The sequence below is a fragment of the Drosophila hydei genome, unplaced genomic scaffold (genome assembly GCF_003285905.1).
Source record: "Drosophila hydei strain 15085-1641.00,03,60 unplaced genomic scaffold, DhydRS2 tig00000063-arrow-pilon, whole genome shotgun sequence".
NCBI lineage: Eukaryota > Metazoa > Arthropoda > Insecta > Diptera > Drosophilidae > Drosophila > Drosophila hydei.
In genome coordinates, this window is record NW_022045657.1 from 1835058 (window position 1) to 1852682 (window position 17625).

The 17625-nt window shown below is 40.8% G+C and overlaps 1 protein-coding gene across 4 annotated transcripts in view; it reads left to right on the plus strand.

Annotated features, from left to right (window-relative positions):
- The window catches only part of LOC111593611 (maternal protein pumilio), a 97021-nt gene that overhangs the window by 54049 nt on the left and 25347 nt on the right, over positions 1–17625 (plus strand). For 2 of the 4 annotated variants that reach the window (XM_023306478.2, XM_023306479.2), the window contains one exon: positions 11255–11296. The exons of the other annotated variants lie outside the window; for them this stretch is intronic. In XM_023306478.2, the coding sequence (XP_023162246.2) occupies positions 11255–11296 (42 nt within the window). The remainder of the gene's footprint in view (positions 1–11254; positions 11297–17625) is intronic. 4 annotated transcript variants of the gene reach the window in all.

Genomic DNA, 17625 nt, shown 5'->3' on the forward strand with positions numbered 1-17625 from the left:
GTATATTATATCCACTTAGGCATTCTTATGCTCATTTTGATTATCAAGAGGCAATTAAAACGCAATTGAAATCCATTTTAATAAGACTTTCCGAAAAGTTTTTTATTTAGCTTGTTTGCCAATTTATAAACTCAAGCCTTTTGATGTTAATCTGCCTCATTCATTAAATGCATTTAATTGCCAGGGATTTATGTGTGCCTCACACTCCTTGTTGCCCGTCTCATTCGCATTCCTCCGATTTGCTCGTGTTTTAATTGTTCTCTGTTGTTGAACTTGAGCTTGAGGTAATAACACGCAAACTTGCAGCAAGTTGCTGCTGCGGGTGCTACCTCGACTATGCCACGCCTCCAGCACACTTGTAGCGCCCACATAAAACGCTTACGACAATGCTCCTGTCCCACTTTGCAGGACACGCCGACAAAAGGACATTTTGTTTGTCAAATGCTTGTCATTTGTAAATGTCAAACGGCGGTCGAGCATATTTTGCATGCATGACGCCGAGACGAAGAGAGTGAGAGAGAAAGAGAGAGAAAGAGAGACGTAGTGTGGGTATGAAAGACAAACAGAGAAAATACAACGCTTCTAATAAGTGGAAAGGAAGTGAGGTTATGTCGAAGCAGAGCAGGAGAGCTTGCTTCCTTTCTTGTACCTACAGCCAGTCAGAGCTCGAAATGTGCTTTCAACTTAAGCCCGCATATTTTTGAGAGAGAGAGAGATAGCGATAGCGAGCTAAATCAAGAGAAATGACAGGCAGTCAGCAGGAATTTCGTCAGTTTTCAAATGAATTTTCTGCAGCAGCCAAAATTATGAGACATATTTTGGTCTTGCTTGGGGTTTTGAATGAGGCTGTAGACACAATGCTGGCAAGGAGACCTGGGTGCCGAGGGCCGAGAAGGGCAGCACTAGTGAATGCTGTTTTGTCATATAGAAATCTGACATTTAAATATTTACTTGCGTCAACTTGTGACATTTTACTCATTATGAAAGCCAAAGCTGGATCTGACGATATGCGTTTCGCTTTCAGGTTTCAGTGGTGCTGTGGTTAAGGACGGGGGCGTCGCGAGGGGTTTATGTTTGGGATGTTTGTCTGTATGGTTTCCCGGGGGTGTCTTGTTCTTCTCCTTGTTCAAGGTTTCGAGGTTTCGAGGTTTTGAGCAACTTGTGTCGAGCTTTAATTTGCCGTCGGAGCATTTCATATTCATAAGCTGACGCAATTTTGACAGTTTTTAGTGCCTTTTTGTCATTGTCTGAAGTCTCGACAGCTTCCTGTTCTTATATTGTTTAGATTTATTTCCACGCCGTTGAGGGTATTCGACTGGAGTTGTAAGTTTGGGGGCTATCATTTATCAACGCTTCCGGGCGGCAGAGTTTTTCCTGTGTTTGGTTCCCCTTGACTGGCTGCCGTCTCCTTTCATTCAATTGGATCTTCTGTTTGTTCTTATCGCTTCTCTCTCTCTCTCTCTCTCTCTTTCTCTTTTTATATCTCTCGCTCTCCCGCTCTGTCTCTGCTCCATTTACCCCCGCTTCTGCAACGTTTTCTGGCCTTGGGGCAGGTATAAATGCTGTTGTAAATGTATTTTTAAATGTAATGAGATTATTACGCAATTAGTAAAAGTTTTGTGCGGGCGACGGGCGCCGGGCACCGGCGGGTAGAGGAAGCAAGGACTTTGCAAAAGTGAGCCCTGAGGTAGGCTTTTAACTGCTCGGATTTTATAGCTAATTTATTTTTGCGTGCGCCTCTGTTATTATGTGTTTGAGGGTTATTTTTTGTGTGCGTGAGGATGCGGCTTAAATGTGCTTTGCCCAAACTCGAATACAATTTGCAATTTACAGTAAAATCACCCAATGTGGACTCCTACTAGCTGGTCAAAGTTTCTATTGCCTCTATAGAAATACAGGAAGTTGTGATTTATTTCATTTCATTTTCATTTCTCATATATCAACATTTATTATTCATCCTCTGTCTCAAAGCAAATTGTTATTTATGCTTAAATGTTAAATGCTTTCAGTTTTTATCCACTTGTTGTTTGACTTCTTTTGTGCAGTGGTTCAGTTCAGGAATGTTGCCCTTAGGCAATTTTCACTGTAGTTGTAGCATGAATTTTGCACATTTAGTTGCAAGCTCGTGGGGCAAAACTCTTAATTAATTAAAAATAGAGAGCACTTTGTAAGCGTGTAGCAAAGTTTGTTGTGTATGCGTGTGTGTGTGTGGAGTGTGTAACATTAAGGGTCAAAAATATAAAAATTTTCCATAAACAACACAGCAGACTCGGGCGAACATTTCATTAATGGCCCAGAACGAGGCGACCACAAAATCGTAACTAGACTCTGGCACACACACTCACACTCTCCTCTCTCTCTCTCTCTCTCTCTCTCTCTGACTCTCTCTGTATGTATGTGTAGGTATACACACATCTCTCTCCAGCAGCCTACGTGCCACGCTTAAGGGCTCAACAAACACAAGAAGTCAAGACATTTACACTGCACTTCATGCCTCAGCTTCAGCTTCAATTGGAGCTGAGCACAACTTCACCAGGGCCCAGGCAAATGAACCTTAAAAACAAATCATTATTAAGACTCCGTTGCTAGCTCCTAACTAGCTTGGCTACCCCTATTGCGCATCTAAGGCTCCTGCAGCTTCATATTTCTAATTATGTAAAAAACTTTGCCCCATGTTGCATGCTCGCTCTTAGCTTACCTTTCGTTTTTGTAAGTGTGTGCCTGTGTCCCCAACGGCAAATTGTAGTTAAACATAAGACTCGGTGACTCTTTCATATAGCCTCAATTGCTGTCCCTATCCCTGTTCCTGCCCTTTAGCCTTTTGCCTTTGCCTTTGCTGAGGGAAAGTGAATTGAAGCGGGCGTGTCTGTGGCTGTTTGTCTTCATGTAGTTGTTGTTGTTAATTCACCAGCGGCAATTTAGTGCTGTGCATTTGCCCACACTTTCTTTACTCTGCGCTCTTTCTCTCCCGCTCTCCCTATACACCGTCTCTTTCGTTCTGTTGCTTTTATAGCCAAGTTCACCCCCTTGTATTGCTAACTTGTTGCAGTCTGCTTTGCAACTTTATGCGTTTAGAGCGTGTGCTCGTACCGCCTTTTCTCCCTGCGGCATGCAACTTGCCAGGGCGTCTGCGTCAGCCCTCCTTACCCCTACTCTGCTATAATGCTGCTCATAAGCAGCTTTTAAAATTTGTTTTTGATTGAAATTTAAACAAAAGCTGCACCGTCGCCGCCACGAACAGGAGCAACAAGAGGTAGAAACTCGCTGCTAAACGCCTCTAAACATTGTCCTGGCAAAGGTGAAGCCAAACTTACCCAGAGCAAATAAAAAACAATACGGAATAGTAGAGTATTGTGAGGCTAAGACACATTTCTATGAAATATAACCAGAAGATTAGATCTAGCTAAAGCTGATAAAAATGCAATAAATTCTGAAGAAATATTCTATAAATTTGAGAGACAATAAACTCTTATTAGTTTACAACTGATTGCATAGCTGAAATGCCCACTTTCAGTGTGTAGGGTATAGGAAAAAATCATAGCATTCTTTGCCGCGCAGTGCATTGGCTTCAGGTTATACGACAACAACGCACCTTTGTTGGGTCATGTTTATGTAGATTCTCTACATGTGTGTATGTGCGGAGGTGTGTGTGCGGAGGTGTGTGTAAAGTGGCAGCAAAGTTTTAGCATTGAAGGCGCAAAGCAAGAAAAACGAGGCAGCGTCCCCAGCGGAGCGCAACATGAAAGCGAAATTCCTTTTATTACACTTTGTTGTTGCTATTTCTGCTTGTTTATTGTTTTGTTGTTGTAGCTGCTGTTAAGCATCTGCTTCAAATAGAATTGTTTATTAAGTTTGAACTTTTTAAGTTGAATTATGTAAAATATGTTTGCCGGGGCCTTTAAGTTGTTCATCACTCGCCTTTTGTGCTTTGTCCTTTAGCATTCTGCAAAATGTTTTACACAAAAATTAATTTTCTACCGTTATTAAACAGTTATGTAGCATGTAATGTGGTCGATTGTCTGTCTACCTCACTGTGCTGTTCGTCCAACAATGCTTATAATTCCTAATCCCTAGCAACTACGTGCCCTTCGTCTCTCTCCCTCTTTCTCTCCTCTATTTCGCTTGAATTGCAAACTCTGCACTGAAATCACATGGCGAGCTGTTCAGCTGCCCAAAACTTCCGCTCGACAGGCCCCTTAACCCACTTACTTGACCCCTTCCTTCCTCTAGCCGCTTGGCATAAAGCGCATTACATTTGTGGAATGCAGCGAAACCAACTGGTAAAGCGCTTAAAACTGAAAGCTCATCATTGGGCGGCGCCTGCGGGATTGGCTTTTTGCTCTCTGCCAGCTGCCCACTTGGAAGTGACCCTCAGCGTACATATTTATAACTATTATGATTAGCTCATAAACAGTTTGGTACAGTGGAGCAAAGCCGTAACACAAATTGCAAATGTGGTTAATTCACTTGTCAACCAGTAACCCGATAAAGGACATAAATCTGAACAAAATGCTATGGAAAGAGTTATCTAATAGGGCTTTGGGTCGACATCGTCCACTTCCCACTTGCGCAGTAGCAAATTAATCGATAAATCTGCTGGGCTATTGTGCTTAAACGTTTGACTGCATTGTTCGATTGTTGAATACTTTCGCTGCCAAATGAACAGTTTTTGCCATTGAAATCAAATGAGTCATGAACCAAGTTCAGCCACGCGTCTAAATTTCACTGAAATATGAAACAATAAAAGCAAAAATTAAAAAAAAAAACGCCCACAGCTAACGCCGCTGCGACCCTGACCAGGACTCTCACAGCTCCTTTCTGGTCAACTGAGCAGCAGCCCACAGTATCAGCACACTGAAGGTCATCATCATCATCAGCAGCAGCAGCAGTATCCTCTTTCTCACTCTCTCTCGCTCTCTTTCGCAGTCCCTCTGTCATTATTATCCTCCTCTCACTCCCTCTCTATCCGTCTCTTTGGCTTCATCAGTGCATTCTCTGCTCGCCGGAAGTTGGCAGCCGTTTGCATTGTTTTTGGCATTTCATTTGGCGTCATTCCATTGTTGCTGTCCTGGTCAGTGCAGCCTCGTCCGTTCCCTCCTCCTCCAGTTGCTATGCTGCAGTCTGCCTCTGCACCCTTCTCTCCTTCTCTGACATGATTCCTGTTCAGCCATTGAGTTGATGATTTCCGTATGCATAGCCCATTTTATGCACAGCTTCCGGAAATTTCATTGCGGTTTTTATTTTTTTTTGCAGCGGATGTTGAATTGTTGGGTTCCTTGTTCGCGTCCCTTCAGTAACAGTAGCTTACGAACTAACCGAATACTCCCTAACTATCCCGAATAATCTCTCAAGTTGTAAATGCTTTTGTTTTTAAGAGCTTTGAATCTGATTTCGGTTTTATCTTAATTTTGGTGAAATATTTTTTTAATTTCCATTGATTCGTGTACATTCATAAATATTCATAAAAAAAAATATTTTCAAAATTTGCAACGAAACGATTTTCATTTTCCATTAGCCTGGCACGAAAATTCCGCAACGAATCAAAATTAATAATGCGCCAAGAAGTAGGCAACCGTTTTTGATTGCCTGCGTATATGGCTTGCGGGCATTGCAATGGCAAAGTGGACACGTAGATTATGTAACCACATTTCCGGCTGCATTAGCTGCGCCTGCAACTGAAATTTATGTATGTTTGTGTCTGTGTGTGTGTGTGTGTACATGTCGTCCCCCCTTGATGCATCCTCTCTTTTGCTATTTCTCTTTGTACCTCAATTTCTCTCTGGCTCTCCCCATGTCCATCAGCTGCACGCATTTCAATTGCTTTGCGGTCGACTCGGTTTACACTCAATGTGCTTTTGTGGCTTTCTGCCAGTTAAGTGAAAGAGAGATAGAACAAGAGAAACTAACTGTAAACTGGCATATCCGTTAACCGTTTGCACATATGTTGCGAACGAAACTTGGCATCGAATGCCAGCGTTTATAGAACAGGTAAATGATAGCGCAATGCTGATTTGTGTTATGATGAGATGTGGAATAGCTTAGGCCTTTATTAATTAAAACCTTCTTCATAGATGGTTTCATGATCTAGTATACTATACTGCTTTGCTTCCCATTATTGGCAATACGTTTACAAGCCTATCTAAGGCCAGGACTAAGCCCACAGTTGGTTCTCAGTCTACTGCGTATACTCATTCACAACTTAATCTTTCCTGCACATAATCGGAATATCCATCTAATCTCTGGTCTTTTAGTGCTTATCCATACTTTTTCGTGCTCCTTATTTCTTTGTCATGGGCATTCAATCTTTAGGCCGCTTTTTCTTTTCTTTAGCTTTAGTCTATTGTCCATTCACCTTTTCTGTTTGCTCCTTGTCACATGCCTCCTTTCCGACTTTTTATGTGAACAATAGAGCTGGCTGGCTGGCTGTGTGACGTTTTTTGCAAGATATTTGGTGTCACCACCCTACCCACCCCCTTAGAACCTCCTGCACTCCTGCTGTTGTTATTGTTATTATTATCATCAAGTTGTCATGTTAAATGACATTTGCCATATTTCATTCATGCAGCAGATTTATACATGTGTTGTGCGTGCGTCTGGGGCAAGCGACAAACGCAGTTGGCCCAAAAGACGCAAAGCATAAAAAGTGGTCTGGCATATCCTGCTGTTGCTGTTGTATATATCCTGAATATCCTTGCTTCCTTTGACCGTTGAAAATGAGCCATGTGAACTGTTGCGGCTGCTGCTGCCAACAATGGTAATAGTCCACAAATCTTCAACCCATTCTCTTGCTCTGCGCTCCCTCCCTCCCTCTCTTTCACTCTCTTTTTCTATTGTTGTCGCTATTGTGTTGACTGCTTTTGGAGTTCTGTGTGTGGCGCACAGTTTGTGGCATGTGTCAGCAACTGGCAACTGGCAACTGGTTATCAACTTTTCGTTCACATCTTTATTTTCATTTACATACATTTTTAAAATGTCTCCTTGGTTTGTCTCTCTCGCTCTCTCCTTGTTTTCGGTCGTGTCGTCGGCTGCTTACAAGCTTAATTGTCCTCCTACACACTTGCTTAGCTGCTGCTCATCCCGCTCCACTCCAGGTGGCATTCGTCTTGTCCTGTTTCTATTTATCTTCCTATAACTATCTATCCTCTCTCTTATCACTCATATTTTCTATAGCTGTCACTAGCAGCTGCCGTCGCTCCCAGCCAGCACCCCGCCCATCTTTTTGTGCGCTTCAGCCTTTTGTCAACTGGCAGAAGGCAATTATATGCTACATATAAGAATTGCTATAGACCCACATTGTGGATATACACTTCTGGTCGCCAAAAGCAATTAAACTATGCATATATGTGTGAGGGCGAGTTTTTCATTTATTTTCTTCTCATCATTCGTTTGTTTCTTGGCATTTTCATCAACTTTTCGCATATTACATTTTAAGCCGGATATTACAAAATTGCTCGCTCGATTGATTGTACGCTCAACCACACATAATTGTGGCGAGGTTGTCCCCCACTCCCCAGCATGATATGTGATTAAAAAGCTTATGAAAAGAGTCAGTATACTTCTGCGATACTCATTTACAGTCAGTACCAGAATAAAGTGTGTACATGAGATTTTATTCGAGAAATGACAGCTCGAGTGTTGCTTTAAATTTGCTTCTTGCATTCTGCTATGAAATCTAAGAAAAGCTTACATGAGGAATACATTTTGGGCATACGAACGGCATTCTTCGTCGACCAACTGCCCCAAAGTATCTTGCATCTTCGACTCTGCCTGCTCTATGCTGTTGCTGCTTGGTGTTTTCATTCTATGCGGTTATATACTTCGGGCTTAGAGCTGCCAGAGCAACAGCCGCCACCAAATGTAATTATCCAAAAGTTCTTACTACTAAAAAAATAATAAAAAGAAAAGAAAAATATCAAAAGGCAGCTTGAAATCGGCTAAATATGAAAAAATCCAGCAGTAGCGGGTGCCTGGCTGGCTGGCTGGCTGTGCGTCAGCCGTAGGCGTCTCTTGGCGGCTTTTGCGGCTTGTTTCTATTTGTCTGGCAGCCGCCAAAAAGTAGAAAATTAAATTTGTTTCAACTGCAGACTTTGCTCAGGTTTGCTGCGCTCTTAACTTGCCGGGGCGCAGCATAAAAAGGCGCCGGAAGCTGATTTTCTACTTGTCAAAAAAAAAAGCAGATGAAGAGAAAAACGGAAAACGGCTGCGTCTGACGGCGACTTTTTTACATTCTTTGTGCTTGTTGTGTCTCCCGTTACTTTGGCTGGGCGCCATTTCACGTTGAATTGAAAGCGTTTGCCGCGCAAATAAAAATAAAAAATAAAGATTGTCAGGCCATTTATAAAAGTTTAATGCCAATTTTTGGTCCTGCTAATCGCATGGAAATGACTGAGACGTGCTGCAGACCCTTAAATCCAACGGACTCAACACACAACGAACAACAAATAAAACATATTTTATTGTTTTGACTCGAATGCGTCAAAAATGTGACAGCGAGAACAATGAAAATTTACACCCGAAATGGCATGAATAATTTGAGTCAAATGTTTTTGGGCAAGCGCCACCTTATTGATGGCTGATTAAGTTTAATTTGTCCCATTTCGAAATGCGAAACGATGCAAATGAAACGTGACACATTTACTAATCAAGTGGTTACATGTAAACAAGCCAGGTTAGGAGAAAGTAATCTTGGCAATCAATTATATTGACATGTGTACAACATATGCGAAATATTCCAGGATTGTAGGACATGTTTCTAATGAACTTCACCTAACTTTGAATAGGAGCAAACAATAACTGAAATTAAAATGAATATTTTGTGGACTTTATTTTCACTGCACTTGAAATATTCATGCGTATGTCAGAGTCGCAATAAATATATGTATATAGTTGTGGGCCCAAAGTCTCCCGAGGCACAGACATACATATGTGCACACATGATATGCATAAAATCGAAGCTCTGGGTATGTGTGCATATATAATAGGCCCACCATCTAAAACGGAAGCTGTTGAAATGATGCTGCTGCGTGCCTGAAAATCTTTACATTTTTTTTATTTTCCTTAAATTTCTGTATTGCCCAGACTCACGAGGCTCGCTTTCAAGGTTCGTTGCGACTCCAGAGCCCCATCAAGCATGATTTTTAAATATTTTATAACAATTTGTGTGAAAAGTAAATAGCAAAATCTCAAACCCCGCAGACGACCTCTAGCAAATTTCCTGCTTTTCCTAACTGGGGAAAAGCTATTAGCGTTGAATTGTGTGCTGATTGAAATTGAAAGGCAGCTGTTTGAAGAGGTTTTCGGCAGAGTCTGAGAACCGCCCGAGTTAAATGATGTGTGCGAAAAGCACTTGGAACCTTTATGAATACGAAAGCATGTTAACAATAATTTATATATATTAAAAGAGACGAATTTCCATTGTGCTACAGTTTGATTTATAGCGTTTTATTCACAATTTAAGGCAAGCAATTCATAAGAAGACTTTCAATTAACTAGAAACTCTCGTATCAATATGTGCCCAAGGATATGTTTTAACATCTAAAATGAACACTGAGTTTTAGCTGAACGACGCCCCAAAGTATGCAACACATTTTTTACTTCACCGTGCAACACCTGATTCAGCCGTGGCTACTGCCGGAGGTTGAAGCTAACTCTCTCAAATGCTGGTGGTGGTTGGCTGCTAACAAATCCCGTTAGCAGCCGCCCAAAAATACTTGCTATCGCTTATGTTGTCTCTTACGGTCTGCTGCATTCTCCAACAAACACATTCAATTTTTGAGCCCAACGATGCGTTGCGTAACAAAGTTTGCGAAGCCAGTTCCTGCGTCGAGGGCAAAGAGTGGGATGGAAAATATGAGAAGTGTTTCTAATTCTCTAGCTGCAATCACTTTCGCTTATTGGTTAATGCTCTCTGGCATGATTTGGGTTCGAGTTCAGGCTTTCCATCTGCGAACTAAATATTTGTAATTTGCCATGATTTTTTTCTTTTCGAGATAAGCCCGAAGGCCGCGTTGGGATGCATCAGACAAAGTTCTCAATAAAAATTACCAATATTTACTTTACAAAATGACAGTTCCACTTGGATCTATTTGGGCACGTGAGTGGGAGTGGGAGGGCAGGCCTCAAATCCCCTGTCAACTTTGCTACTTAATAAAATATGAGTGCCAAAGTGGAAGATACAAACAGGCCAGGACTCGGAGACAGCAGCGGCAGTAGCAGCAACAAACAACGTGGCGGACACTGGTAGAGAGGGCTTGGCAGAGGGACAGGCCCAAAGACAAGGACAAGGACGTGCCACTAATGGTTGCCAAACTCAAGTGCCGTCGATTCGGCTTGCCAAAGGGATAAAGAAATAAATAGAAAATGCAAATAGATGGCAAGACATTTGGCAAGGACCTGCGATGCAAACCAGACGACAACATTTGCCATGTCCTGCGGGACTGATTGACTGCGTGTGTATAAGTGTGTGTGTGTGTGTGGAAGGGCCTCGAGTTAACCTCAGCAGTCAGCCTTGCTGCTACTTTTGTCACTCAAGGACATGCGTCGGCCATAAACTGTTGATTTTTATGTTAGGTCGTGCCGCGACAGTAGCCAACAGGATCTTCCTTTGACTACCTTTCGCTCTGTTACCTCGCCCAGGTGTGCATGGCATCTAGGAGCTTTTGTCTGGCTTTTCGCGCTGTTCTCTGTTGCCCTGTTTGACATGTGTCAAACTTTGTGCGACTGTAATTTCAGCCAGCCAGCGCTCGGTCCAAGGTCGCCGGGAACAGCTTTTGTGGCTGTGGCATTAGTCTCGAAATTATGGCGCTTTATACTGCGTTCCCACTTCCGGCCAGATGTTTATAAAGCAATTTCAATAGTTTTATGGCTCACAGTGTGTGTGTGTGTGTGTTTGTGTGTGTTAAGCGTGCATTTTACGACCTAATACATATGTATGTACATATGGAACACCTGCTACTGTGGCACAACTTCTTATTCTCGCCACACATTTCATTAGATTCGCAGTCTGGATCTGTGCTGTTTTCTAAGTAGCATTTGGCTTGCTTTATATTGCATTTCAAGCTGCTCTTACGACATTGAGAGAATCGATTGCCGGCTATATGCCTTGCTGTTAAGTAAACTTTAATTCGATACAGACTAAATTTACATTTTACAGCATTTTTTGTCCTTCGTAGACATTTATAAGGATCAGTACCTTATATCTTTAAATATAACAAAGATTTTTTTATTAATTTCATATTTCTTTCTTTGCTTTTAGGTAAGTGACGATGTGCTTTCGCTTGCTTTGAGTCAGAACCAAGTAAGATACTTTTTATTTTCAATTTTTCCATTTGACTTTAATTTTTATTCGTTATGACTTTTGTATATTTGCCTTAAAGCCAAAAGTTTTTACTTTTGTTGATACTCGTATATCAATGGTCTAACACCTTTGGGGCTTAGCGCTCACAATGTTGTCTGGCTTCATAAATCAATCAGAGCGTACCCGCGTTTGGCTTCTGTTTGAGTTGGAGTCGTGAAGGGGGAATGGGGGGAGGGGACAGCGAGCGGGCGCTATGTGGAGGGCAGCAAATTTGCTGTTGTTACTGTTGCTGGGGCTGTTTTTGTTCTTGTTCCTGTCGAATGTTGCAACAACATTTCCGTCGCAAAGCAGTTAATTTGTCAAATGTCTGCACTTTATCACTATATCGTCAGATGCGGCAGCAACATCCTAGGCATACCCAGGCGCATCCACTGCCCTCTCCTGGGGCTACTGCCGGAAAACGCATTACGCACTCAGGCATTTTGGGGCTTGCCTCTGTGAAATTTTGAAGCGATGCGCAATCAGAGCACTGATGCGATTCCCACAGGAACGAGAAAAGAACGCATAGAAGAGACCAGTCGGGGCTCATCTGCATTGTCAGCTTCCTGTGCCAGGGATCGAAAGAGACGGAGAGAGAGTGAGAAAAGGAGTTGGGAGTGCTGTTAGAAAAACTCACTGGCAAAGCAATTTAAAGTTGCATCCATAACAGAAGCAACAGCAAACAACAAAAACAGCAACAACAAAATTCAGCCTTTGGCCTGCAGGGAAATCTGTCCGAGCTAATGTTGTCCTAGCTCTGGTCCATCCTGTCTAGCGGAGTCTGCACACAAACAGAGACAGAGACAGAGACAACGACAGCAACAGCAACAGGGCCTGCTAGAGAAGCCGCACCCCAAAATCGTAATTAGAAAAGTGCTTGCATGATAACTCACTTTTTGAGTTGTGGTAACCCTGGCCCTGGCACTGACTTTCAGCATTGAATATCTCGCTATTAAATGGGCAGCGAATGGTCACTCTTTCCCATCAAATTACTCAAATCTATTTACATGGTCACACTAATTGCCAGTATAATTGAGAGCCAAAGCCAGGCAGTTGGAAGTCAACCAGTTGACATTGTTGTCTGACGCTGCAATGCTGCATACAGCAAAATATTTGCAACATTGGCAACACTTTGTGCATGCAAAAAATGTCATCAAAATGCCATTACCAAAGGGGCGAATCGGGCTGAGCCAATATATGCTATTTGAGTTGGGGATTTTACTAAAATAAAAGTCAATTTGCATGCCAGACTCAAAGTATGTAAATCATTACTGTGAAAGGATGGCGAACTAATCAAAGATAAGCTACGGTTATTAAACAAAATGAACGTGTTTAGAAAAATGCAACTTTAAAGTTTCTCATAACAGAAATCAACTCAATGCAAAGGGAGTTTATAATATTAATGGCTTTCTGCAATGCCCGCTCAATGCCTAAAGCCGAAAGGCGAAAGACGAAAGGCAATTATGCGCACGCCTTGCTCGAGCAATGCTTGACAACCCTTAATATAGACCACATCTCTATTATATGGTCGAAGTGGAAATAAACTCATTTCGCCACAATATGCAACAGCCTGTGCATAATTTCAATGTTGCAACCTTCAATTAAAGCAGGCGGGACCGACGCGTACATGAAATCAACGCCTAATAAAAGGTCGGACACCAGCTTGGCCAGGGCTGTCGCCCATGCAGGACCACACGGCTGACCGTTTTGTGCATTGTTCATGTTGTATGCAGTTCGGTCGCTGTGCGGTCTCCATTTTGTTCAGCCGCAGTAACGAATCGCAGCTACAATGATGACGACACGAGCCAACAACAGCTACAACCGACAGCGACAACCCATGCAAAACAACAGGAAGAACAGCGGTCAGCGCTGCAAATGGGGTTGCAAAGGGGCATTAGGCCCTGCTTTAGGAGAGGAGAAGCAGGGCTTGGATGGGTTGGGGCTCTAACGTGGCGCCACAACATCGTCATCAACAGACCGGGCTCGAGTCCGACTCAGCCAGCAGCCCTAATGACAACCGCATGTCATCAGTGTTGTCGTCATTGATGTTGTTGTTGTAGTTGCTACTGCTGCTGCTGTCAACGCCCACATTTGACACGCCCAGACGGCCCAACGCATGCATTATAAACATGCATATTCCTAAAGCGATAGACACCAGCTGCACAGTGGGACAGCGAGCACAGTTCAAGAAAAGTTTAGATGAGGAAGGACTTAAAACAAACTAAATAATAAACAGTAAATTAGATTATTCAAATAGTTAAAGACCACGAGACTACAGACTTTAAGTGATCAATTTTGAAGTTATTTCTTAGCTAAAACGAAAAAGAACATCTTTAGTTTTATATAAAAAAATATAATAAAACAAATTATTTAATAAAATGAATGAATTTTATAAATGTATCTAGTTTCAATAAAAGTATAGATATTTAACCAGTGTGCCATAGTGGGCTTTGAAAAATTGCAGCTGTAGCCGTCAGATGTTGGTTGTTGCTGTTGTTGTTAGTTGCCCATGTATCATTGGCATGCAAATTTTGTGCAGTATTTTTTTTCAGTTTTCTTGTGGCACAATAACAGGCAACACAGGACGACTCTCTCTCTTTCTCTCTCTCTCTCTCTCTATCTAAGCCCAGCTGTAAGCTGCTTTGTCTCTCTCTATTTTCACCTATGCTTTATACGGACGGCGTATCCAGCTGCGTTCATTTGCATTGTCGCATCTAATGATTGTCATCATTAAACAATGTTGCTCGTTAGTTTAGCAATGCGTCGAAAATTTAACGCATTTGGAAGGCGAACAAAAGGGGCTAGCATGTGTGTCTACTCTGTCAGTCATTGTTAGCCCAAATATCCGCCCAACGAGCTGGCAATAGAGTTCCATAATTTTCACATTTCCCAAATGCAGCCGCTGTAGGTGTATATATATATGTGTGTGTGTGTGTGTATTGTCATTAGATGCGATTTCATTTTTGGGTTGGGCTATTTTAATTTGTTGGCAATTGGCATGCAAAAGCAGCTGGCTATAAAAACAACAACAAAAACAACAGCAGCAACAACTGCAACGGCAATAGCCATGAAATTTGCAATTAAAATACATTTCGCAAATTTGTTGCAGTTTTTGCTGCAGCCTTAGAAATTGGCTGAATGCATCTGCGTACGTGCGTGTGTGTGCGTGTCTGTGTGGGCTCTTATTTTTACGTCTAATTTGCGCAATTTGTCAGCGCATTTAATGTGTGAAGCGAAACATGCGCAGACTTTAATAAATAGCAAATGTTAATTTTTTTTTAACTTATTTATTGCATACATTTGAGCGCAGCGATTAATAAAAGAACAAACAATTAAAATAATGTATTGCTGAATAACATAAAATTGCATTCATAAATAAAGTTGCATAGTTAAAATTAGAATTAATTTGAAGAGACTTGTTAAGCTAAATACCTAGCCAGCGATAAGGATTATGTGAATGAAAAACATGTCCTTCGGCTTATGTCAATCCAATTAGCTGGCAGCAAAAATGTCAAAAGAAAATATGAAATTCTTAGAACAAGCCGTTGACAACTAGAAAAATTCCATACTAATAAAAAAAGAGGTAAAGGACAAACCACAGAGTGAAGGGGAGAAGTGAAAGCTACAGGACGCCAGGGCAAACGTAAGGCCACTTAATTAGCGCAATGCAACGACAACGACGACAACAACAACAACAACATGGGGGATAAACACAACAATAACATGAAGCACATGCTTTTAATGCACATTAAGACCAGGGATTCAACGCGAAATCGCCGCAAAACAAGAAAAACAAGAAGAAAAGAAAAACTCGTGCAGCTATATATTTTGTGGGTAATGCGAGCGAAGCAGAAAGCAAATGTGGGTCAACAGTGTGGTTCATTGTAAGAAATGAGGCAGCAGCAGGAAGAGAGCTTGTGTGTGTTTGAGCATGGCTAGAGAGGGCGAGGAAAAGTCGCAATCACATGTGCAGTTTTTCTTCATTTCTTTTTTTGGCTCGTTTCGCATTTTGGTTTAAATGCCATTTGCATTTTTTTATAGCACAGCTAAATGGGCAGCTGCTTAGTGTGTGTGCATGTGTGGTTTTATGTGGCTGTGTATGTGTGCTGCAAATTTATTCCTTCCCTTTTACTTGATTTAATTGTGCATAAATATTTTGACATTGCTCGCTGCATGTAAATTAGGCGGCAAACAGAACAAAGCACAGCCTTAACTGTGTGTGTGTGTGTGTGCATGTGCGTGCCGCAAATGTTAATCTAGTTAAATGCAATGAGATTTGTACTTTTAGCTGAGCACATCTCTATTGGAAAATATTGAAAACGAATGAAGTGAGTTTTTATCCCGATGAAAAACAGTTGGAAAGGGAAAAAGTTGAAATAGAAAATGGTTTATTTAAGCTTCAATGGAGTATATCACAAATTTCTGTATTCATGTATAGAACGCCTTAGGTAGGTTTTAAAAATATAATACAATTTCTATTTCACAAACTGCACAATGGAAAATAAATAATTATAAAATAAATAAATAAAAGCAGAATATACAGAACATGAAATATTTAAAATGTGCAATTTTTATTTGCTTATGCGTGCTCATTATCAATGGATTTTTATAAATATCAGAAATACGAAAATCTGATCGGCTAGGCTCAATTTGTTGTACCATGCAATTAGCGGCAGCCGCAACAATCGGCGCTGTTATCGCTTTTTGACCTCAGAGGACTGCATTTGCATTTTAATAAAATAAAAGCACGGCAATTTTGAGGGTTTTTCTGTTTTTAAATTGCAATTAAATTACATTTTACATTAGCGCGCAATTTGCGAGCATTTTCATTGATATTTAATTAGCATAAATGAATTTGATTGCATTTGTCAAAGCTACAAACACATTGCATTGCCTTCCCCTGGTTGTTGGTTTTAATGAACTTTTGTTACACTATTCCAGCATATATTCATATAAATATATATTTATATATATATATAAATATAAATATATATTTGTGCTCTGCATCGAGTATATTATATCTGGGCGCTTGTGTCAGCTGCCAAATGGCAAAGTTCAAACAAATTTGAAATTTATTTTACAGTAATCCAAACACAAGCGCAATTCGTTTACATATCTGTATAGAAGCTCATCTCTGCCATAAATTGCATTTTGTAATCGAAAACAAAACAAAATGGCGACTGTTTTGGTTGTTGCAGCAGCAGCCACAACTAACTAATACACTCATTGCCCATTCATGTGTGTGTGTGCGTGGGCATTTCTGCTATGTTTTTGAAAATTATATTACATAAATTAAACAGTTCGCCAAGCACAACAAAAGTGCCAATTTATCACAGTAAAATAAGCAACAATACAGAAAATCATAAAAACAACTGCAATTATTTTTCGTCCTCTTTTTTAAAAATAACATCATAAATGACAGTAAAAATCATTTTAAAAATATATTTATTAGCATGTGCAAAGCTACTCAAACAGATGAACAATAATTGTTAATCTAATGTAAGGTATTTCAACTGCAAAAATATCTTAAGCTTAAATTTCTTTTAAGTCTCATTGCTCGAGGGATTAGGCTTATTCGATTAAAATTGAGAGATTCGCAACTCTCATGTCCGCCTGCGCTCGCCAATGCTTCTGTCTCTGCTGCTGCATGCAACATATTTTAGGCTGTGCAACGCTTGGCATATTGACAGGCGCATAATTAACACTATTATCAACACAGCAGGGAGCCAGAAAGGCAGAGAGATGGCTATGTCCTCTGGCTGCTGCTGCTGCCAGAACGTATTTTGTTGGCCATTAAAATTGAACGAACTGACTAAAGCTGAGCCTAGCTAACCAGAGACATAAGTTTTGATTACGCTGTGGCCTGTGCCACACAAACATACATATACAGTAGGGAGCAAAAGTGTTTCCATAGTTGACACTTTCAACTTTGTGAGTCGATAATTTCTAAACGAATGAAGCAAATCAAAAAAACTTTTTTTTCCAATAATATGTATTTAATTCTTAACAAATTGCCGTATATAACAAAAACAAAAGTTAATCAGTAAAATATTCAAACGAGGAAAACTGAAACAAAACGCATGTGTACAATTTTGCACCTTCCGATATTCTTACTTTGGTTTGATTTCTTAATTCTCTTATCGGCAATAGACATGCAGTTTTACCTTTATATGTTTTATTTATGCATTCTACACTTTTATGATCCAGAAATCCACGTGTTTCTTATTATTTGAAGTAGATTTGTTAATTTTAGCAATTAGTCTACAAAGTACCGCGAAAAAATGAAGAAG